This window comes from Urocitellus parryii, chromosome 15, assembly GCF_045843805.1.
Source record: "Urocitellus parryii isolate mUroPar1 chromosome 15, mUroPar1.hap1, whole genome shotgun sequence".
NCBI classification, from domain to species: domain Eukaryota; kingdom Metazoa; phylum Chordata; class Mammalia; order Rodentia; family Sciuridae; genus Urocitellus; species Urocitellus parryii.
Genome location: NC_135545.1, coordinates 34260424 through 34284713, shown reverse-complemented (window position 1 = coordinate 34284713; position 24290 = coordinate 34260424). Strand labels below are relative to the sequence as shown.

At 44.4% G+C, this 24290-nt stretch overlaps 1 protein-coding gene across 1 annotated transcript; it reads right to left on the bottom strand.

Annotated features, from left to right (window-relative positions):
- Positions 1 to 328: 328 nt before the first annotated feature.
- On the bottom strand, positions 329 to 22460 carry Cfap263 (cilia and flagella associated protein 263). The gene is made up of 9 exons (XM_026395733.2): positions 22360 to 22460; positions 20658 to 20784; positions 19767 to 19925; positions 17657 to 17812; positions 16579 to 16659; positions 12951 to 13106; positions 8100 to 8207; positions 1656 to 1811; positions 329 to 415 (listed from the first exon to the last, which is right to left on the bottom strand). The coding sequence occupies exons 1-9, from the start codon at positions 22458 to 22460 to the stop codon at positions 329 to 331; spliced, it is 1131 nt and encodes a 376-aa protein (XP_026251518.1).
- Positions 22461 to 24290: the final 1830 nt, after the last annotated feature.

The following is a 24290-nucleotide window of genomic DNA, read 5'->3' as shown; positions in this document are numbered from 1 at the left end:
GCTGCCACGGACGGCCCCACAGCACACACTGGGCTGGCTCTCCCTCCTCTGTCCCACTCCCACATGCGGAAAGGTCACTTTCATTTGTGCTTGTGAACTAAACGTGGGCTAACAAGTGTCAAACCGTTAGCGTGCCCTGTGGTTCTTTCAGTGACAATGGTTCCAGGGGCCAGGTGGTGAAGACTCCCCGTGGGCAGATTAGCCTGGGAGGTGATGGCCAGCCTGGCTGGGGAGTCGGGGACACCAGTGAGAGGACCCTGTGACTAGAAGAGAGGGGAGTGCTTTAATGGATCATTTCTTGGTCAGCCATCCGTGCTCCTGCCCCTGGCTATTTCCCAGGGGAGCCAATTGCTTGCAATTCCTCGTTGCTTGCCTTTATTTTATCCCAAGCCTTGCGGTAGCCTTTCAGGGACATCTGCAAAATGGAAAAAGGGGAGGGGAAGAAGGTCAGTTGGGGAAATCTGAGTGCCTATACCTAATGGGGCACTTAGCCAGCCTTGCTGCAAGTGTGGGCCACCAGTAGGGGGCAGCACTCTGCCCTGCAGCATGCCACCAAGGGGAAGTGGCCATCAGGAGATCCTTCTAGGGAGCCTGTTTCATCTCCGTGAAGTGAGGAGTTGCAGATTCTGGCTGGAGTCTGGTGGGCCCAAGTTTGAATCCTAATTTTCTCCTTGCCACTAAGTGACCAGGGAAAAGGCAGGAGAAAGGAACATGGAAGTGGAGTGAGGTCCTAAATGCGAAGACACCAAGCTCCCAGTTTTCCTAGCAGCCTGACCCGGAAGCTATTTAAATGATGTCTTCCAAGTGGCCTTGGTTTGCATCCTGGCTGTGGCAGTCTTGACACCAGTGCAGTGTCTTTATGTTGCCCATTTCTCTTCCACAGCTCACAAGGAGCCAGGGCACTTCCTGGGCACACAGGACCATATTCAAAGGCTGTGGGATTAGTTTAAGACAAAGGCCCACGGTAACTCTGTCAATGTATGGAACTGGGTTCTGAGTGATATTAAAAATCCATTGTTATCTCGTTTTTTAAAAACTGGCTTCTCCATGTATAAGGTAGCAACCACCAAATTACCTATGGTGTAGGGGGATTCAGAAGCTTCTAGAATTCACTAAGAAAACAACTCCCTGGGAGTAGGTGGTGCATGCCTGTAATCCCAGTAACTCAGGGAACTGAGGCAAGAGGATTGCAAGTTAGGGGCCAGCCTCAGTAACTTAGCAAGACCCTGTCTCAATACAAAAAATAAAAAGATCTGGGGATGTAGCTAGGAAGGAAGGAAGGAAGGGAGGGAGGGAGGGAGGGAGAGATGGAGGGAAGAAAAGAAAAGGAAAACAAGCAAATAAAAACACTTGATTGCGGGATGTGATGGCGCACGCCTGTAATCCCAGCAGTTTGGGAGGCTGAGGCAGGAGGATCAAAGCCAGCCTCAGCAACCTAGCAAGGCACTTGGCAACTCAATGAGACCCTGTCTCTAAAATAAAATATAAAAAAGGGCTGAGGATGTGGCTCAGTGGTTGAGCACCACTGGGTTCAATCCAAACATCCATAGTCTTAGCCCCCAAAACAAAATCCTAAACAAAATGTCACAGGCATGAAAGACTGACAACCCCACGGAAATGTGGAGTCCCAGCCCACGGGGCTCTCAGGGGCTCACCTCTGCGATTTCCACTTTCCTTTCCCACATCTTGATGGTCTTCTCCATCTCCATATTGAGGATCTTCTCCCGGAGGTACATCATCACCTGTGGCGCCCGGAACTCAGCCAGCTGCTTCCGCAACTTCTTGTTGGCAGCCTCGGCTTTGGCCCGGTCCTGGGTTGGAAAGGACCAATTACCCCAGGGAATCCTGGTGGCTTCTCCTCTGAGGACTTGCTGGCCCTGCCATCTCTCCCCACAGGCTCCATGTAGTTCAAATGATAACGGTTCCATATTCAGTGGGCGGGGAAATCATGAAGTTCTGCTGAGTTTTTTTTGTTTTGGGTTTTGTTTTGTTTTTAACAGATTGTGATGTCTTAATCCAGTTCAGAAATACTAATCTTCTTTCCCTTCATTTCCCCTTTTTTCTTTTCTTTCTTTCTCTCTTTTATTAAGGCATTCTTAATTTGTGTGTATGTGAAAATTGTGTATTGAAGTACACTTTGATCAGTCTCAATTCACTTTCCTGTCTTCTTTTATTGTAAAATACATATAAAATTTGCCATTCAATTGCATTACATACACTCACTGTTGTAGGAGTTCTCCACTATCCATCTCCAAAACTTTTCCATCTTGTCAAACTGAGACTATGCTCACTAAACACTAATTCACCATTTCCTCCTATCTTCACCCCTTGATTACCACCAATCTTCCTGTCTCCATGATTTAGACTACTGTAGGTCCTCCCTCTAAATGGAATCATACAATATTTGTGCTTTTGTGACTGGCTCATTTCATTTAACATAATATCTTCAAGATTCATCCATGGTATAGCATGTATCAGAACGTTCTTCTTCTTCTTTTTTTTTTTTTTTTTGGTACTAGGGATTGAACTCAGGGCACTTGACCACTGAGCCACATACCCAGTTCTTAGCACCTCACCATTGCTGGGGCTGGCTTTTAACTCATGATCCTCCTGCTTCAGCCTCCTGAGCAACTGGGATTATAGGCACGTGCCACTACACCCAGCATGTCCTTCTGTTTTAAGGCTGATTTTTTTTTGTACTGGGAATTGACTCTAGGGGTGCTTTACTAATGAGCTACTTCTCCAGTCCTTTTAGTTTTTTTATTTCAAGGCAGGGTCTTGCTAAGTTGTCAAGGATCTTGCTAGTTGCTGAGGTTGGCGGCCTCAAACTTGTGAAAATCCTAATTCAGTCTCCCAAATCTCTAGGAATACAGATGTGTACCACCCTGCCCAACAGAGTTAGAGAAAGAAATCACTAAGAAGAGCCCTCTTGCCAGAACTATACTTCCAGCTACTTGGAGGCTGAGGCAGGAGGATCCACAAGTTTGAAGCCAACTTGGGCAAATCAGTGAAAACCTACCTCAAAATAAAAATTTAAGAAGGGCTGGGATGTAGCTCAGTGGTTGAGTGCTTGCCTAGCATGTGCAAGGCCCTGGGTTCAATCCTCAGCACCACAGTGTCACACACACATGTAAACAAAAAGAAAAATCCTCTTGAGGTTTGGGCAAACTTCAAAGACTAGCAACACCTTGCCCCTGCAAAGGGCCCTGACTTTAATTGGATCAGGATGTGATCAATTGATGTCTTGGGGTGTTGTTGAAAGCAATAGAGAAATTGGGTAGCAATTAATAGAGATTAATAGCTAGGTTTGATGCCAACTGAGGCAGCCAGAAGTTTGGCAGAAAGATGAAAAACCGAAGGGAACTCAGCTGAAACAGAAATCAACTCTGTTGTCAGGGAGACTGTATCGAGACCAAGGCTGCACCCTCTGAGAACAACGTCAGAGGACACTAACAGCAAGAGAAGTAGCAAACTCCTGACCTAGTCTAACCAACTCAGTAAATGATGACAAGCCAAGAAAGGAGGACAGGGATTACCCAAAGTCACCATATCATCTAAAATGTATGCTTTTAACAAAAATTATGAGATAGACAAAGAAATAGGAAAGTGCAACCCACACAGGGAAAGAAGCAGGCAACATAAACTGTTTTGGGGAAGTCCAGATGGTGGACTTAGCTGATGATCTTCAAAGCAGCTATTCAAAGAACCAAAGTAAATCATGTTTGAGGACTTAAAGGAACACATGATGATAATGCCTCATCAAGTAGAGAATATCAATTAAAAGATTATTTAAAGAGAACCAAATGAAAAATTGGTTTTTAATATAACTGAAATTTTAATGTTTTTTAATATAACTGAAAGTAGAATTTCACCACAAGGGAATCAACAGTAAATTTAAACCATCAGAAAAAAAGAATTTGGGGTTGAGGTTGTGGCTCAGTGGTAGAGTGCTTGCCTTGCATGCATGAGGCACTGGGTTCGATTTCTAGTACCACATAAAAAAAAAAATAAAATAAAGGTATTGTGTCCATCTACAACTAAAAAAAAAAATTTAAAAAAATCAGTAATCTTGAAAGTAGATTGATAGAGATTATGCAATATGAAAACCAGGGATAAAAAAGAACAAATTAACTGAATGTCAAAAAATGTGGATGTACATGCAATGACAGTGACAGAACAACAGAAGGAGAAAGGATCAGAAAAAAATATATATATTCACTTGATGGCTGAAATCTTCCCAGATTTGATATTAAAATTATATACCCAAAGAACACCTCCAAGTATGGTAAACACAAAGAAATCCACACAAGGCAAAGATATTGTTCAAAACAGTAAGAGAAAACAATTCACCCTGTATAAGATGAAAGAAAGCCTAAGGAGATTAACAGCAGACTTTCATGTGAGATAATGGAGACTAGATGGCAATAGGATGAAACGTGCTGAAAGGAGAAAGAAAAAAATTACTCTTACCACAAGTTTTATATCCAGCAAAAATGGTTTTTCGATAATAAAAGCAAACAATTGAGCACACAAAGATCTTGATTTCTGATGCCATTCTTGAAAGGGAGATGGCACTTCATATCTCTTCATATGTTTTTTAAATGAAGAAGTAATTAAAACATTCCCAAATAAGCAAAAACCCAGAGAATTCATTAATAGCAGACCTGCCTTATGAGAAATGGTAAAGGAAATTCTTCAGGCTGAAAATAAGTAACACTAGATGGTAGTAATTCAGAATTCACATGTCTTTTTTAAAAAAATGATTTTTAAAATGTAGGTAATTACAAAATATAATATTATTGAATATTTCTTCTCTTAACTGATTTGAATAGCAAGTGCATATAATAATACATGTATATTAAAGAGGGTCTATAACATAAAAATGTAACATATTTGTTGGTAACAGCATAAAGAAGGCAGGTTGAAACAAAACTGTAATTGAATAAGAAAGTAACAGCAGATGGTAATTCAGATCCACAGGAAGAAATGGAGAAAAACACAAGAGGACCAAAAAAAAAAAAAAAAAGCTATTATAACAAAATCTGTGAACAAACTTCATCTTCTTTTTTTTCAGTTTTGAACCCTTTCCTTACACCATTTAAAAAATTAACTCCAAATGGATCATAAACCTAAGTGTAAGAACTAAAACTATAAAACTCTTAAAGAAAGCCTAGAGGCAAATCTCTATGACCTTGGATTAGGCAAAGGATTCTTAGATATGACACCAAAGAACAAGTGTAAAAGGAAAAAAAAAAGGACTTCACAAAAATTAAACTTTTGTGTGTTGTAAACAATACCATTAAAAAAGTGAAACAAAATCCACAGAATGGGAGAAAATATTTGCAAATCATATATCTGATAAGAGACTGAGTCCAGAATAGATAAGTCTTATAACTCAAGGCTAAAAAAAAGTAAATAACCCAATTAAAAACTAAGTAAAGAACATGAGTATACATTTCTCCAAAAAAGGGATAGACATGTGACCAAAGATGCTCCTCATTAGAGAAATTCAAATAAAATTACATTGAGATACTACTACACACCAACAGCAATGACCATTAAAAATTTTTTTTTTTCAAAATTACAAGTGTTGATGAAAATGTACAGAAATTGGAAGACTTACACATTGCTGGTAGGACTATAAAATGGTGTAACCACTTTGCAAAACAATTTGGCAGTTTCCCTAAATGTTAAACATAGAGTTACTACATATAACTCATGGTCTCCTTTGAGGTATATGTCCAAGAGAAAAGAAGACACATAGTCACATAAAAACCTGTTCAAGATCCAGCATTCTTCATCTTTGCCAAAAAGTAGAAACCCAAATATCCATCAACTGATGAATGGAAAAATAAAATATGATCTATCCACATCACAGAATATTATTCATCCATAAAAAGAAACAAAGTATTAGTGCATGCTACAAGGTGAACTTTGAAAATATTATACCATATTAAACAAGCCAGACATGAAAGACCACATATTTTATGACCCCTTTTATATGAAATGTCCAGAACAGGAAAATCTGGAGGATAGGAAGTAGATTAGTAGTTTTCTGGCTCGAGAGTGGAAATGAGGTAATGTAGGGAGGAGAGGACTTATAATAGATTCAGAGCTTCTTCTTGGGGTGATGAAAATGTTGCAAAAAGTTATTGTGCTGATAGTTAACATAATTCTGAATACACCATCAACCTTTGAACTATATATACTTAAATGGGTGAAATGGGTGAATGGTGGTTATATCTCAATAAAACCTGTTTCAAAAAGTTAACAAACAGAATCCCGGGCATTTAAATACACTGAGTAGTGAATGGTAGGCTTTTAAAAGTCAATTTTAAGTTTTACTTGTTATCTAATCACTATCAACCCCTGGAGAAAACAAGTAAGTGGCACAAAAATCCTTCATGGAGTGAGAACACTGGCCTCTGCTTCAGCTTTGTCACCTGTCACACTGTATTGAGGCTGGGACTTTTGCAGAGAGGGTTGATTCTCCATTGAGGCTACTGTTATGGTTTGGATCTAGAATGTCCCTCACAAGTTTGTGTGTTGAAAAGGTCCCTGATGCAGTAAGGTTCAGAGGTGGGGATATTGGCAATGATTGGATCACAAGGGCTCTGACCTCATCAGTGGGTTAATCAAAGGCATTAATCCATTGGTACGTGGGTGGACCACTGGGAGGTAGGACCGAGGTGAAGTGGGACACAGGGGGTGTGCCCTGGAAGGGTCTATCTCATTCCTAACCCCTTCCTCCCCCCTCCTCCCTCTCTCTCTCTCCTTCCTGGCTGCCAAGAGATGACAGCTCTACTCCACCAGCCCTTCCACCATGATGTTTCTGCCTTGGAGCCAGCTCACCATGGATGGAATCCACTATAACCATGAGCCAAAAGAAAGCTTTCCTTCTCTAAGTTGTTCTTGTCAGTATTTTGGTCACAATGACAACCTGACTGATGTAAATATGATGTGGATGGCATGGCAAAACTGAGTCACAAGTAACCCTGTGGGCCATTAGGGACAGGTTTGGGGCCACACTGATGGGCACACTTCAGACCTACTCAAGACAGCAACACTAATTATACTAATGGCTTTTGAGGTTGACAAAGCATCATTATGTGTGGTCTCACCTGATTGTCACAACAAGAGCTGTGACCTCTATGTTACATTTTGGAAACTGGCCTATCTCATTTGAAGTCTTATCCAGATGGGAGAGAGATATATACAGTTCAGTGTTAGAGTGCTTGCCTAGCATATATGAGGCCCTGGGTTAGATCCCCAGCAGTACCAGAAATTTAAAAAAAAAAAATAATTAAGTAAAGGTTTATTCAAGACCAGAAGTTGGCAGCATGAAACCCAAGGCCAGGCCATTTAACTGTGGTGTCCAGTGCTCTTTTTCTCCCATCCTTCCCAAAAGCTCACATCCTATGTGTAGCTGAGTCACATCCTGTGTGCATTAAAGTTTCAAAAATTCAGCTCCATGTGCTTAGAAAATAATGCAAGAGACAACTTGCAGGCCATATATGTAGGGAGGTCAGCTGATCCCTCTCACCTTTCCACACAGTGACCACAGGTTCTGGAGTGAGCCTGGGGCCGAGGTCATAGGTCTGCCATCCTTCACAGATAGGCAGTGCACCGAGGAACCAAGGTCAATGTACCAAGAAATAGTTATTTTTAAAAGAGCATCTCTCTCTCTCTCTGTCTCTCTCTCTGTCTGTCTCTCTCTCTCTCTCTCTCTCTCTCTCTCTCTCTCTCTCCTTTATTCAAAACATTATATGTTGTAAGGTGTACTTTTGTCATATCAGTTATATGACCATGTTATATACATTTTCTATGCGATTGCAGGACAAAACTGAATCTTATTTTACAGATGTATGTGTTATGTGGACTCTATGAGATTTTTAATTCACTCTGGACCCTCACTCCACAGTAAATGTAACACTCCTGGGCTGTAAGTCCACCTTCTGCTTTGATGGCTCTGAGCTATTTTGATGTTTCTGGTCTAGGCTTCCAGAGATACATAACCAAGCACCTTGGATTTGGGTGGACATTCACACAAATCCTCGCAGACAAGAGACAAACGTCAGAAACGTCTCGCCCTCTCCTACCTCCTCTACTTGTATGGTTTCTTTATCAATTTTTTCAAGAAGCTCTTTTCTCAGCAAGATCTCCTTGCCCAGACTGATGAACATTTCCACCGCTCGCTGAAGCTTGCTCTGAAACACAACAACACAGCGGGTCTTGAGCTGAGAGGCCTCTCAAAACGGCGGGAGGGTAGACAGCAGAAAAACAGGACCGTCCAGGAACTCGGTCTTGCCCTTCTCACGGGTGCCCAGGTTTTCAGAGTCTGAGAACTGGCAGGGGAGGAGAGATGGACAGTGGTTGGAGACACCAGAATCCACTGTTTACTAAGGGACGCTTTGTACAAGTCCCAGACTTCTCTGAACTTGGACCAGTCACCTTATATTTTGGCAAGGTTACAGGAGATATCCTGGTAGAGAGCCTGGCACACAGTGCCTGGCATACGGAGGACATTGGACAAATGGTTGTCATGACTACCTGGTGAGGATGGAGAGGGAGGGGTACTCCACAGGAAGTGGGTGCTACCATTATCTCCAGTTAAGTCACTGAAGCAATTTGCCCAAGATCACAGAGATGGGGAAGGCAGGATTTGAATCCAAGCAGTGTGATCCCATGGGCTCCATCTACCATGATGCTGGGGGATGGGGGGATCCTGCAAAGCTCCCTCAAAGGTTCCCATTTCATCACTTGCCCTTCACCAGCTCCCCGAGGTCCCTGCTTCTCAGACTAGTCCCACTGTGGGTACTGTCCCCCAGGGGGGAGTCAACCAGAATAGGTGAGATATGCTTTGCCTGGCTGAGGAGTGGGTCAAGGAAAGGAGCCAGGACTTTCCAGGTGCTTCTCAACAAACCCACATAATCCACCCACCCACCCTGTCCCATTCACTGTTTAGGGTAGCCAGCCAGGTCCTGCCTCTGGGAGGCTGGCTCAGAGAGCTGGAGGCAGTCAAATAAATGCAACAAGAAACAGCAGACAGGACCGGGTCAGGGAAGGTTGTCTGGGGAAGGAATGCTGGAGAGACAGCTGAACTGGGGACAGCTGCAGGAAGAGGGAAGAGAGTAACAATCCAAGTCGAGGAAAGAGCCTGGGGAAGAGGTGCAAAAAGAACTGGGAGAGGAGAGGAGGGAGCAGTGGAGTCCCACAGTGGAGGCAGAGCGGGCTGTGCAGGGGTGCTGCTCCAGGGGTCAAAACTTAGGCAAAGCGGAGCCAGAGCCACCTTAGGCTCTGGGAGTCATTCTCCTCCCCACTCCTCATCTCCCCAGCCTGCCCTCCTTTAAGGCTCATTTCCTGCTCTGCCTCCTGCACCTGAATAGGAGACCAGACTCAGGGGGTCAGCTTGGGCTGGGGGAGGCAGGACAAGACTCCGCTGCAAGCCAGCCACTCAGGGGGATGTATAGAGAGCAGAGGGAAGACATGTACCAGCGACTTAGAGGATCAGGACAGAGTGGACCTGCAAGGGCCACAGCAAGGCCAGGGCTGGCTCAGGTGGGGCAGGGTCTTCACAAAGTGTGGCAAGAGCTGGCGTCCAAGGCTCTGTTCAGATGCCGGTCACTTGAGGAGGCTGCCGCTGGAAAGGCTTCCAGAGCTTTCTATTGTGGTGTGGCCAATTACCATAGACTCGGAGGTTTAAAGCAACAGCTATCTGTTATCTCTCAGTTTCTATGGGTCAGAAGTCTGGGCACAGGGTGGCTGCATTCTCTGCCCATGATCCCCGCCAGACTGAAATCAAGGAGTGGCCAGGACTGTGATTCTTGTCTGGGGCTCGGGGTTCTCTTCCAAGTTTACTCATTGTTGGAATAATGCACTTCCTTGAAGTTGGAGCATTGAGGTCCCATTTTCTTTCTGGCTGCCAGCAGGAGGTCACTCTAAGCTCCTAGAGGCCTTGCTAAGTGCCCTTCCACACGGCCTCTCCGTCTTCAAGCAATAATGGAGAGAGTCTGGCCTAGGAAATTCCCCTTGTGCTTCACGTATCTGACTCCTTGGCAGAGGAACTCTGCTTTCAACAGGATCACGTGATTGGTCAGCCCCGACTGGATAAGCTCCCCACCTTCAGGTCAAAGGTGCCATCTGACATAACCAATGCAACAGGCAGAACCTCAGGACCGAAGCTGTCACGTTCACAGCCTTGGCTGGAATGAGAAGAGTGAATGCACCCGGGGGCAGGGTCTGGGGGACGTCTTAGCGGTCTACCTTCTCTAGGGCACCCAGTCACTAGTTCTGTCAGTCAAGAGGGACTTACTGCAGCCGAAAAGCCACAGGCTTGTGCTCTATCAGACACACCAGGCAGGTTCGAGGGCATAAAGTCACAGGAGAGTGATCATGATCTGATTCAGGATCACTCAGGAACGTCACAGAAGAGACCTCATCCGTCTTGTGCTGTCTAGGCACGAGACCCTCGGCACTGGATGTGTTTGGCAGAAGGTAGGCCTTGGTACTTTTGCTAATAGAGGGAAGTTATTCTGTGTGTTTTTAACAAGGTCCACTTTGGGGTCTTTGATATTTATTTCAAAGTGGCCCCTCCTGTTGCCTGTCTTCCCCCGACACACACACACAGCCAATACTGTCAAGTGAACTCCCTTCCCCACCCCACGCTGCCCCCTGAATCTGGTCTCCTACTCACGTGCAGGATGTGCAGCAGGAAATGAGTGCAGCCTGAAGAGAGGAGGAGTGGGGAGGAGAATGACTTCCAGAGCTTAAAGTCCCCCAAGGCAGGGGGCTCTGGCTCTGCTTTGCCAGCTTTGACCCCCTGGAGAAACACCCCTGCACGGCCCTGCTAGGCCTCCACTTTGACTGTGACCCTGCTGCTCTCTCATCTCCAGCAGTTCATTTGATAATATTGGCTGAGCCCTTTCTCTGCTGGGGGACACATCCTGGGTGGTAGGGCACAAAAAACTCACATCTGACAGGTGAGGCGTCTTGCCCCAATGAAGCATCTCCCCCTGCACGGCCACCTGCAATCCCAGGTGAGGTCTGACCCACATTCACAGCTGTTCTGCCTCCATTTCCCCAGGAGAGCTGAAGTGGGTCACGGAGGAAGTGGGTCGGCTTGACCCTTGACCTGCTCGTGTCTACCTGTGGACTCCCGTGGGGCAGCTCCCCCAAGTTCCGCCATCTGCTTGCCATCACATACAAGAGATCTATGGGCACAGAACCAGAATGGCTCCTGTTGGGCCCCCGTTGGCCTGTGCGGCTGCTGCTCCTCTGGTGTTGCCACTGTCTGCACTGTGAGCTTAGATTCGACTTTACAGAGCTCAGGGCCTGCACCCTGGGCAGATTCGTTTTATAAAGCAGTAGCTCTCCTTCCCAAATCCCAAGACCAGACAGGTCCTGTGCTGGTTAAGTGATTCCACAGGATAAGATCCAGGTCCAATGTGGCCTAGGCACCTGTTAGCCAAGGTGGTCCGCAGCAAAGGCCCGGGATGCCCAGGGACTGGCCTCATCTTGAAAGAACAGTGATCAGATACCAAGTGTGATGAGATAACCTAAAAGTTGGACGTTCGTGACACATGAACTTCAGAATGCCAGCACGATGTTTTCTACATACTGTAACCCAGGGAAGGCAGCTGAGGGGGACACACACTGAGATGGGCATCCTGGCTCTGCCACTAACTTGTGGCTTGAATCTGGCTAATACTCTCTGCATCTCTGAGCCTCCGTGTTTTCCATTTGTGAAAGAAAAATGTTGGACAAGCATCAGCCTGATCTAAACATATTCAAATTTACATTTTTAAATGGCACTGTGTGGGCCAAATGAAGGCCACCTGTAAGCTACCTATCTAGGCTCACAGCCACCACTGCTACCTGGGCACTAGGCCAGGAGTCAGCAAACTTTTTCTATAAAGGAACAAATAGTGAATGTTTTAGACTTCATTGGCCCAGAGGCAAAACAACCATAACTATTACATATTCACTTACATTAATAAGAGAAAAAAACCCCAATCCTACAAATGTTTTATTGATGATCATATGTTTTATTGATAAAATGATAATTGAGTATGATATATTGGAATATGGGTCTACTAGGGAATAGAATGGAATTTCAAGGGAAGAAGTAATTTTGCCTAACCGGGTTTCATAGTTAGTATTCTCTATCATCCAGTCAATTGCAGATGTTCTATAAAAGCCACTCTTAGCTCACAGGACACCGGATGGAAATACATTGGCCCAGTTTGCTGACCACTATGTTAGGTGGTTGCTAGAAGGTAACCAGATGGCCTGGTCTGCTGGGGACAGGCCCTATTCATGCCCAGAATCCCTGCTTAATTATTAATAGTGCCTTTTCTCTCCCAAAAGCATTGCATTTGGATGATAAATAATTTAGTAGTTTTCTGATTTTATAGCTAAGACTGTTTTCCTTTACAGGGTTAGAAGCAGGGAAGTACTTACTATGTGCCTACATTAAACAGGGCCCTAAATGCGGTGGTGTGTAAAACTGTGTGTGTAAAATTTATCCCTATTTCACTTAGGGTAGGACTAGAGCATTGGTTTATTTTTTTTAAAAAGAAAATCTCACTGGATATAGTATTGTACGCCTATAATCTCAGAGGCTCGGGAGGCTGAGGCAAGAGGATTGCAAGTTCAAAGCCAGCCTTAGCAACTCAGAGACCCTGAGCAACTTAGTGAGACCCTGTCCAAAATTATATATATATATAAAAGGCCTGGGGATGTGGTTCAGTGGTTAAGCAACCCTGGTTTCCATTCCTGGTACCCAAAAGAAACAAAAGAAAACCCTCCCCACATGGTTCTTGTGTGTAACCAGGGTTGTGGAACCATTTGGATGCTGAAGTGTTGGGTTTGAAACCTAGTCCTCATCCAGGGGCTGGAAATCTGGAAGCAGTAGGCCTGGTGGGGGTGCTCAGCACTGGGGTGGGCCTTACTTTGTATGCGTTGAGGATTTGCAGGGTATTTCCGGATGACAGTTTCAGCTGGATCAGTTCTTGATTCCGTGCTTCAATTGTCTCTAAAAACTGAGCATTCTCAATCTTCAACTGCTGAAAATCAACATCATGGAGTGCCTCGCCCACCTCTTCCTTCTACGGCTCAGAAAGAAGAAAATATGTTATGTTCAGGTGTGACTTCACACCTGCAACTTGGTGAAACTTTGGAGGTCGGTCATCACTTAGTCATTCAATGAACATGTCTTGGACATCTGCTCGGTACCAGGCATGGTGCTAGGTGCTGGAGATAGATTAGAGTAAATGTAATGCTTCTTAGCCTTGAGGAATACATATGAGGGTCTACGGCTGTAGGTGCTAACTCAAGAGTGGTGTGGGTGGGGGGCAGGAGGTGGACAGGGGCAGAGTGCAGCCAGGCCAGGGCAGGCTTCCCAGAAGAGACAGTACCCAAACAAGCATGTGAGGGAAAATTAGGAATCAGGCCATTTAAAAGTCATTTTAAAATCTGGAAACCCCAGAAAAAGCAGCCTCTAAATTCCCCTCCTTTGATCCTAGGGCATTACTGTAGAGCAGGTGTGTCTACATGGCCTCTCTGATTGGCCGCACCAGGCTTCTGCCATCTTATGTTTGTGGTGGCAATAGCCCAACTCAGGGGCTGCTGTTCCCCACAGTGCTCTGCTCTGGCTGTGTGAGTTCCAGGGCTGCTTCTTCCCCATGAAGTCCTTATGCCCAAATATGACCCATCCTCCTTCTCCATCGCTCCAACCTGTTCTTTGTACCTGGGAGTCAGCCTCTCTCCTGAGCCTCGAGAAGCTTTAGCTCTGGGTCTTTGCTACTGTGGTGGCCTCTGTGCAGCACTGGGCCTCCTCCCCTTCTCTCAACGACACATTAGTCTGAGCTCAACAGTGCAGGGCCCAATCTGTGTCATTTCTGTGCAGAAATGGTGTGTGGGTGGAGGTCATCCTTCTCCTCCCCAAGTCAACCTTAAAGTCCCTGTTTCAAAATGGCTAAATCTGCATGGACTCCAAGAACAAGAACTCACGCTCTGCAGGCAGCTCCCCTGGGGCAACGATCCTTCTTACACTGACTCGAAGCTCTTTCCCTGACACCTCCAGCCCAGGCCCAGCTCGGGCCTCAGGGCCCTGTCAGTTGGTATGTTCACCCTCCATAAGTCCTCGGAGACAGTGGTCATGGCCATCCTGGGCGCATTGTCCCAGATCTTCCCACGTGTTTTCTACTCCCCTCGCCAACATCTTCACTCTACAAGAACTCTAGTCTGCTATTCTTCCCAGGGTGGAGCTCATGCCAGATGTAAAACTCCAGGTCAGGGCTACTCAGAACAGCGCAGAGCAAGGCCAGCCCTTTCCTGGTCCGGGCGCCATGTTCCTCTGGGGGCAGCTGGGCCACAGCATTCCAGCCAAGCGAGGTCCCTAGGGCGTAGCCAGCAGGTACTGGTACAGGTATTTCAGGGGATCAAAGTGCAAGAACTCACATTTGTCCTTAGTCATGTCATTACAGCTATTCCAGCTTGTCGAGATCTTCCAGGATTGTGGGGGGCCACCAGGAACAGGAGCTGAGCATGGAGGAGCTGAGCACGTACCCTTAGCCTTGAGCGATGAAGGTGCGAGACTGGCTTCTGCTCGCAGTGCGAAAGCAAGTGGGCCTCACCTTCACTCAGCAAGGAATTACAGCTCTGGGAGTGGGCGTCACCCAATGGGACTGGGCTACCCCCACCCCCGAAACCCAATCCCTTGCCTCATTTGGGTGTCTTCCCCTCAATAAATAGGGTTTCAGACCAAGGAGTAGGATCAGCTAAGGTCAAAAGGTGGTTCCATTCCCAGTTTTTCAAGGAATCTCCATGTTGCTTTCCATATTGGCTGCACCATTTTGCAGTCCCACCAGCACTGTATGAGTGTGCCTTTTCCCCACATCCTCGCCAACACTTGTTGTTGTTTGTATTCTTAATAGCTGCCACTCTGACTGGAGTGAGATAAAGTCTTAGAGTAGTTTTGATTTACATATCTCTAATTGCTAGAGATTTAAAAACAGCATACACAGCCACATCAGTGTTTACTGCAGCACAATTCACAATAACTAAACTGTGGAACCAACCTTGATGCCCTTCAGTAGATGAATGGGTAAAGAAAATGTGGTAAATATACACAATGTGGTAAATATACACAATTCTCAGCATTAAAAGAGAATGAAATCTGCAGGTAAATGGAGGGAGTTGGAGAAGATAATGCTAAGTGAAGTTAGCCAATCCCCCAAAACCAAATGCCAAATGTTTTCTGTGATATAAGGATGCTGATTCATAGTGGGATTGGGAGGGGGAGCATGGGAGGAACAGACGAACTCTAGATAGGGCAGAGGGAGGGAGGGGAAGAAAGGGGAAAGGGAGTAAAAAAAAATGGTGGAATGAGATGGACATCATTACCTAAGTACATTATGAAGACACGAATGGTGTGAATATACTTTGTATACAACCAGAGATATGAAAAGTTGTGCTCTATATGTGTAATATGAATTGTAGTGCATTCCGCTGTCATATATAACAAATCAGGATAAAAATTTTAATAGGGTTTCGGCATGCTGTCTCTCTTTTGCCAGCCTCCCTTGCCTTCTCTGTGGGAGCTGGGGCCGAGGAGCCATCACTGAACCCCAAGAAAAAGGTACTTTCTGTGTCTGTGCAATTATTCAGCCCAATTCACCTGGAGTGACTCTGACTGATTTAGTCGCATGCTGCAGCACTGGATCCTGAGACAATCAAGTAAGTTAGTTCTCCCGCTCAGTTTTGTGTCACCGTCCGTGGCCACCTCTGATGCACGTGCCCACATGTGGCACATCAATACTCATATTTGACTTAGTGATAAAAGTCAAGGAGGAGGGTGCCACACGTCATGCCCCGAGGCCCTGAGCCATGTCTGTCTTACGGCCTTTAAGCAGGAACCCTTAGGGTCAGCTGCACCAAGATTCACCAAAGCACAGTACCGTTGTGCTGCCCCAGCCATGTCCCCCAAAGGGGCCAATGAATATGTCACCAGGGTCTTTTAAATCCAGTCCAAGTCCATCTACCCCCATGTGCCTGTGTAGTAACTGCTGGTTTCCTAAGGCTGCTAAAATGACTTGCCACAAACCAGTGGCTTAAAATTAGGCGAAGTTATCATTTTGCAGTTCTGGAGGTCGGAAGTCTGAAATGGGTTTGGGACTTAAATCAGGATGTTAGCAGGGCTGCTTTCCTCCTGGAGGCTCCGGGAGAGAACCTTTTCTTGGCATTTCTAGCTTCTGGAGGCGGTCCACATTCCCTGGCTCAGGGCCCCTTCCCCTCTCATGAATCGAGTCACTCTGATCTCTGCTGCCTTCACCATCATCTCTCATCCTCTTGCCTCCCTCTGATAAGGAGGGAGATTATATTAGGGCCCAATCAGTAATCCAGGATCCTCTCCCATGTCAAGATCCTTAAATTACTCATACCATGGAAGGCAACGCATTATTAGATTCCAGGGGTGAAGACAGGGACATCTTGGTGTGGGCGGTATCATTCAGTCAACGAAATAAACAAATAAATAGGTAAGTAGATTAATAAATAAAGGAAGAACAAGCTACATACCTGCCTCAATTGTAAAAGAAGTTTTTTCCTCTGAACTTTGAGAGAAATATTTTTCAAACGTAATTTATCCCTCAAATTATCCTAACAAACAAACAAAAGCAGAAGTTAATGAATTTCTTTTCTGTTGTTTTGACAAGTAGACTTAGGGGTGCAAACCAAACCTGAACCCTAACGTTTAGTCGTTTATTTTCAGATCCCTCTATTTCTGCCTAAGAAAGCCATGTGATGGCATTTCACTTACCATCAAGATGCAGAGAAAACTGGGTCCGCTCCATGTGAATTTTACAATGCTTTTAAATTCAAGATTATTTGGATGTGGTATAGGGGACTTTCCTGACAAAATGATCTCATGATTCATGTTGGTCGTATATTCTTCTGATAGCTATTACTCATAGCATGTTAGAGTTACCAAGCCAATCTAACTGTCCCCAGGGTCCAAATCTTGCCATGCTACAAAATCTCCAGAAATGAACTCATTATATGCCCCCACATTCTCTTTCGGTTCCCATGCCAGCCTGGGGTCCATTTCCTAATAGTAAGGACATCCAAAGAGCTTGAGATTGACCTGTCCCATTCCATGTAGTCACCTGACTAGCCCAGCCCCACACCTCTTCAAGAAAACACATTAGATCTTGAAACAAATAGGAACACCAGAAAAGAGGAAGCTGGCTGGGTATGGTGATGCACACCTGTAATCTCAGGGGTTTGAGAGGCCAAAGCTGGAGAATCACAAATTTGAGGCCAGCCTCAGCAACTTAGCAAGACTCTGTCTCAAAATAAAACATAAAAAGGGCTGGGGATGTGGCTCAGTGGGTTCAATGTCTGGTATAAAAAAGGAAAACAAAAGTCAGTCTGATATTCTGTCAATATTCATCCTGCTTGACTGGTTTTAGCCTAGATAAAAATGCATTCTAAAACACCACACACCACACACACACACACACACACACTCTTCAGGGGATGTGAAAACCATGCATATGTGGGCAACATATACAAAGTTAGGCAGCCCCACACGCATAATTTGTATCATTCTATGAATCCATTCTCCCTTTGGAAGCTCTAACCCCCAGCCACTCACCCGCCGGTGGTTCATGTCCTCGATGTACTTCAGCACTTTCTCAGTGGCCAAAATACTCCCTTTCTTCTTGGTTATGGTTCTTAGAATATCTTTTTCAAAGTCATGCACTGCTCTCTGGACTTCAGTCCACCGAATATCAGCTTCCTCAATGATAGCCTGGGCAAGGCAGCACAAGAGAGGAGAGTTTCCAAAGCTTCTCAAGGATAAATCCGCTGAGGATACCCAAGTCTTTGTTCCCAGGCCACATGCCTCTTAGTTTTAGAGCTCTCCTTAAGGTATAAACCTGACTATATAAATATTAATATTAAAAAGCATGCTTCAGAAAAGTGATAGTATCCATAAAAAGTGAGCAATCAAAAATGAGGTCTCAGATATAAGTATGTATTTCCATATCTGAAATATTATGCACCCATTAAAAATTATGTCATGTGGAAAATACCTGGGAGGATACACAGCAAAACTGGAACCCAGTTAAATCTAAACAAATGAAGTAGTGAAATAATAAAACATTCCTATTATACACTTATGTAACTTGAAAAAAAAGATGTTACCAGTGATGAGAAGTAATATACCATATACATATAATATGTCAGAATATGCTCTACTATCATGTGTACCTAAAAAGAATAAAAAAGTTTTAAAAGATGTTATCAATGAATCTATATCTATATATAGATAAGCATATAGAGAGCCCCCCTTATCTACATTTTCATTTTCTACAACTTAACCATCTGAAAGCATTAAATGGAAAATTTCTGAAATAAGTAATTCACAAGTTGCAAATTGTGCACCATTCTGAATAGCATGATGAAATCTCATGCTGCCCCTCTCTGTCCTGACTGGGACATTCATCATCCCTTTGTCCAATGTACCTTTCTATAATATGCTACTTGGCCATCAGTCACTCAGGAGCCACCTCAGATCAGCTGTGGTGCACTGCAGGGCTTGCATTCAAGTGATCCTTATTTTACTTAATTAGGGCCCCGAAGTGCAAGAGTAATGATGCTGGGACAATTTTATTACTGTGTATTGTTATAATTGTTCTATTTTATTATTAGTAACTGTTAATCTCTTACTGTGCCTAATTTATAAATTAAACTATATCATAAGATGTATACAGAGGAAAAAACATGGTACATATAGGGCTTGATACTATCCAAGGCTGCAGAAATTCACTGGATGTCTTGGAACACATCCTCTAAAGATAAAGGGGAACTATGGTTTATTGACGTGGAAAGATATTGTTTAAAAAAAAGATACAATTCACAAAACAATGATACCTTTTAAAAAAGAAATTCATATATGCATAGGAAATGATCTAAACTCTAAAAGTAGATAAATTCAGTGGTCAACCATAATGGCTTCTGGTTGGAGGTACCATTGTGAATGTTTTCAATTTAAAAAATGCTGTATAACAAATATGGATTGCCTTCGAATAAACACACATAATTTTTAAAATTATTATTTTTAGTTGTTGATAGACCTTTATTTTATTTATTTATACGTGGTGCTGAGAATCGAACCCAGTGCCCCATACACTCTACCACCACTGGCTACAACCCTGGGCCTCCACACATATAATTTTAAAGCATAAAATGAGAAGGTATCTATGGTCTCACTGCAAATCATTCCAGTTCAGGACTCTCCCCATGGCACTATTGCAAATTTTTAAGGGCATGTATGGTTACTGTGGTTACATTTTTAAAAAATCCATATCTTAGTGACATATCTAAAATACTTAGAGATAAATGGTATGTCTAGGATTCTCTGCATAACAGCCCAGTGGGGTGAGGGGGAAACAGGTTGGGACATCGATGACCCAAGAGTGGCCATATGTTGGCATTTGCTGCATCTGAGTGTTGAGTCCATAGGGATTCGTGGTGTTAATTCTCTACATTTGAGTATATTTGAAATTTTCCATTTAAAATGGTTTAGATTTTGTTGTTGCCTCAAGCAAGTGGTAAGTTCTTTAAAGACCTGCTCTCAATCTGTCTTATCCTACTTCTGTTTCTTCCAAAGCATCAATAACAACACAGACACACCACAGGAACTTCTTGACCAGGTGGAAATGGGAGTCCAAATAGGTTAATGAGACTGAGAGAAGGGTCACCTCGTGGTACTGCAGGTCCCGCTCAGCATTTGCCCTCATGTGCCTCAACTCGTCCTTCATGTCTTCCAGCTCCTTTTGCACAAGCTCGAGTTTTTGTTCGACACTGAGGCTTATCATACGGTCACCTGCCCGGGGTTTGGATTTACGCCTGCTCCGTAACTGCAACCCAACAAAATCAAAGCCACTGTCAAAGAGGTGGGCATCAACATGATTCTTCAGAACTGCTAGAACTTATCCCAAAGGAGAGCCAGGGGAAACAAACTCATGGTAAAAGGATTCTGGATATTTGGCCCAAGGTGGCATTTATTTCACAAGTCAGCCTAAGATCCTATGCTAGTTCCCTTGAAGACCCATGTTTGACAATGAACTAAAAATTAGTAACTGAAAACTTCTTGCAGGTGGAAAGACTGTGAATCACTGTAGACTAGAATTTAAATCAAGATCAGGAGAAGGCTGGAACTCAGCACTTCCTAAACTGAACACAAAGAGAAACTGCATCCAGGGGCACAGTGTTCAGCAAAACAGACAAATAAATTAAAGTCTTGGATTTCCTAGACATTTAAGGCAAAGGTCACAAGTAAGTGATCCAGATAATCTTGGGCCTCAAAGTAACTTTATTTGATCTTCAAAGGATTAAACCTACACAGATAGGCCCTCTGAGACAAGGGCTACCTACCAGCAGGTCTTCTACGGCTGAATCCTCCAATTTAAGAGATTTCTTTCAAATTAAATAAGATATTCTGGGAGAGTTAATTCACCACGAATTGAACCTGACTCCCTTCACACTGATTTGAAATAGAAACTCTAGCACACCACAGGTAGAAACACAAATACCACCTGCATATAAGGGGACAGATAGGATAAAGTACAGTTCAGATCTCTATTAGGTACCTGTGCAAATTCTGCTGCTGTTATTTTAACATCTGAAATTCGCAGAGGTCGGTATTCCCTAGACTCCAGTTTACAGCAGTATTTCTCAAACATCTCTGTCTCCGTTTTGAGAGCAGAGTTTCCATAGCTGCAAGACAGTGGGTTACTGAAGTTAAGTTCTAATAGGAGTTTAAACCCCAAATAACCAGTCCTTAACATTTATTGGCCACGTGTGCAAGACATGCAGCCTCTTGGTATCTTATTTCTCTCACCTATAAAAAGGAAATAAGAATTGCATCTCCCTGTTAGTGTCGCAACAAGGAATGCAAAGATTTTAAGACAGTTGCTGGCCACATTCAAGTGCTGTTTAAGGCTCAGATATCTTTATTATTATGTTTAATGAGCCCCCAAAGTTGCAACACTGGTATTATATTGAAAATTGTTGTACTGATTTTATCTTCAAGTGTCATCTAACTCATTTGTGAAATTCCTTCAGAATCTCTATTTTTTTTGAAACTACACATATCCACCAACTCCAGGTGTTTCCTTTGGTTTATATTTCTCCACTCTTTTATTTCTAGCACCCAATAGATGAAAGAATCTGCTGGAAGTTTATCATAAATTGTGAAAAACTTTGAACAATATCTTTTTAAACAACTAGAGATGACAAATTTAGTTTAGCTTCTTAACTTCTCGTATATATAACTTACATGTTTTACATCTATGTGCATAATGCATATATATTTTACATATACATGAGTGAGAATGGCTTTGATGTTTTCATATGTTACTGAGATAATTCCTGTTGGACTGAATTTTAAGAGTAGTGGAGAAGGTTGACTAGAAAACACAAAATACCAAAATGTCTAGCTTTCTCAGCATATATCACATTCCCAGTATAGCCTGTGGAATTGTCCCTGAATCTGAATCCCAGCATGAGTACTCTCAAGCTGTGTGAACTTAGGAAAGTGCCTTAACCTTTGTGTGCCTCCTAGGATTGCTGTATCATTATATATGATCATATATGCAAAATACATGGCACATAATAACACTCAAAAAGTGTTGCTCTTGGTAATAAGGCCTCAATTCAATTCTGGCCTAAACTATTTATAGATGCCTAGAAATAACATCTGTTCAACTTCCAGAGTCAGGATATTCTGTGCAAAATCAGTTAAGTTGTGCCATGTACCTTAACTACGTCATAGAATCATGATATCCTATTTACTTACTCAGATATAAAACAGACTGCTAAAAACCTACTGGGCCTGTGGTTCTTTTTAGTCTACCTCCATACTTACTCTCTGGCTCAAGCCCAGGTTGCCTCACAGCAAAATCATTTCGACAGCTTCCTTCTATCCTGCTTCCATATTAATTGTACCATAGAATCTTAGCATTGGAAAGCCTTTTCTGGTGCAGAACAGGGGAACAGTTAGGCACACAATCTGGCACTACGCAGACACCAGGCGAAACTCCAAAGTCACCAATGACCCTCTGGCACCCCCCCCTGCCCCGCCCTTTCGCGCCTTCGCCAGGTCCTAGCAACAGCTTGTCAGCTCAGTGGCAACGGAGACTCAGGACACCCACTTGGGGGGTCTTGGACTTCCCAGCGTTCAGTGTGGACTTGGATGGTCTCCAGGCTGGAGCCAAGGTCCGAGGCCACTCGGCAGGGGATCCACCGTACCGAGAAGCGGCCAGCAACAGCCGACGGGGGGGGGGGGGGTACCTGAGCTCCTCCACCAGCCCGCACAGCTGGATAACAGGAAGCTCGCTGTCCTCTCCCGTCTGGGAATCGGTGTGGACGCTCTCAGAGTCCTCGTCAGTCATCGCTGTACCCAAGCGGCCCTTGCCAAGGCCGAGTGTGCCCAGGAGCGCCGGACGCTAGCCGCCACGCGTCACTCAGGCTGCTACTCAGTGGAGCGTTGCCTGGGCGACCGGACGCCGGCAGAGGGGCGGGGCTGCGGAAGGCCCCGCCCAGTGCTCCTCGGCCTGTCACCGCGCTGACCTGAGCCAAGTTCTGGGCCTTCTCAGCCACCACCTAAGCGCATTTAGCTTTCTTTCTTTCTTTCTTTCTTTCTTTCTTTCTTTCTTTCTTTCTTTCTTTCTTTCTTTCTTTCTTTCTTTCTTTTTATTTTTCTTTTTTAACAATAGCTTTTAAATTGACAGTCATACTAGCAGCTACCGTTTGCTCAGCACTTCCTATGTCTTTGGCACTGTGTGAAAGCACAGTTTATGAAAATGCTTGCATCAACCCTGTAATAATATTATTCTGCCTATTCTTCAAAACAGGTTCCTGAGGTCCAGACAGTTAAAACGTTTTGTCTGTCTTTCCCCACGAGGCCCATACCCTGCTCACCACCTGCTGTTTCATGCATGCTAACTGCAGTTTCTCTCAGATATCAACACTTTCGTATAAATTCAAGAAACATGACTAAATAGACACTAATCTCTGCTGAGTCCTGAGTACCCAGGGGGAATATGCGGAAAAGACATTCTGGCCCTCGAAGGGTTTCTAGTTAATTGAGGAAAATGGCCCCTAAACAAGCCAATGCAGCCTGTTTGACTTGGTTGATCCCAGTAGCAACATACTTAACACAATTGTCCGCTTAGAAGTGGTTAAATGGTAATTTCATATTTTGTTATTTTAAACCACAATTAAAACAAAAAGTAAAGCAGTGAAACCAAATGTGAACTTCAGGATGTTCAATCCCTCATACCCTAAATAAATAAATAAATCCTGAACTTGACCTCTTCTCATAGCTATGACCATCCTGGTCCAAGTCACCATCATCTCTTGCCTGAATTCCCACAGTTACCTCTCCACTGTGTATTGTTACACACCAATAAAACTGGAACGAGGGTGGGGGTGGGACTCTTACAGAGTGAGGGTAAGAAGAAAAGAGGAGGAGGGGAGAGCCAGGAAGGAAGGAAGGAAAGAAGGAAGGAAATTCTACCAACTCCCATATAAAAATTAGACCATGCCTCCTTGGCACAGAACCCTCCATGACTTCCCATGTCACTTAGAGTAAGATCCTAAATCCCTTATGGCGGTATACCCTCTCCACCGCGCACCTGCCAGTTTCCTCTCAGACCTCAGTTCCTGCCCCAACCCCTTCTCCTCCTCCTTTCCAGTCCCACTGGTCTCCTGGCTGTTGCTCAAGCATGCCAGACATGCCCCTGCCTCTGGGCCTTTCCCTGGCAATTCCCTCTGCCTGGACACCCTCCCCTCAGATGAACCACACGACTGCTCCCTTCACTTCCTTCAGATCTGATTCTCTTTCAAGGACGTCCCCTCCATTCTGCCTGCTTCTCAGCCCTGGAAACTTAGCCAGCAAAGTAGGTTGATTCTGAAACAAGCACCCGGAATCCAAGGGGCGGAGTCTGTGTTTTCAGGCTTCCTGTCAGGGCAGAAGAGTTCACCCCAACACAGCCTATCTATCCCCCACCACTCCTGGGGACAGGGCTGCCAGCCCTCACTTTGCCCCTTCAAGTTGTCGCCCTACCCATGATTGTGTTATTGATAGTCCCCCCCTCCCTGGACCCCTTCCCCCTGCCCTTCCTGCCACCCTAGACACTGTGCAATAGTATGCAACTGCAATGTCCCCAAAGATCCATGTGGTAAAGGCTCTACAGTTCAGGTCGGGCACAGCACCTGTA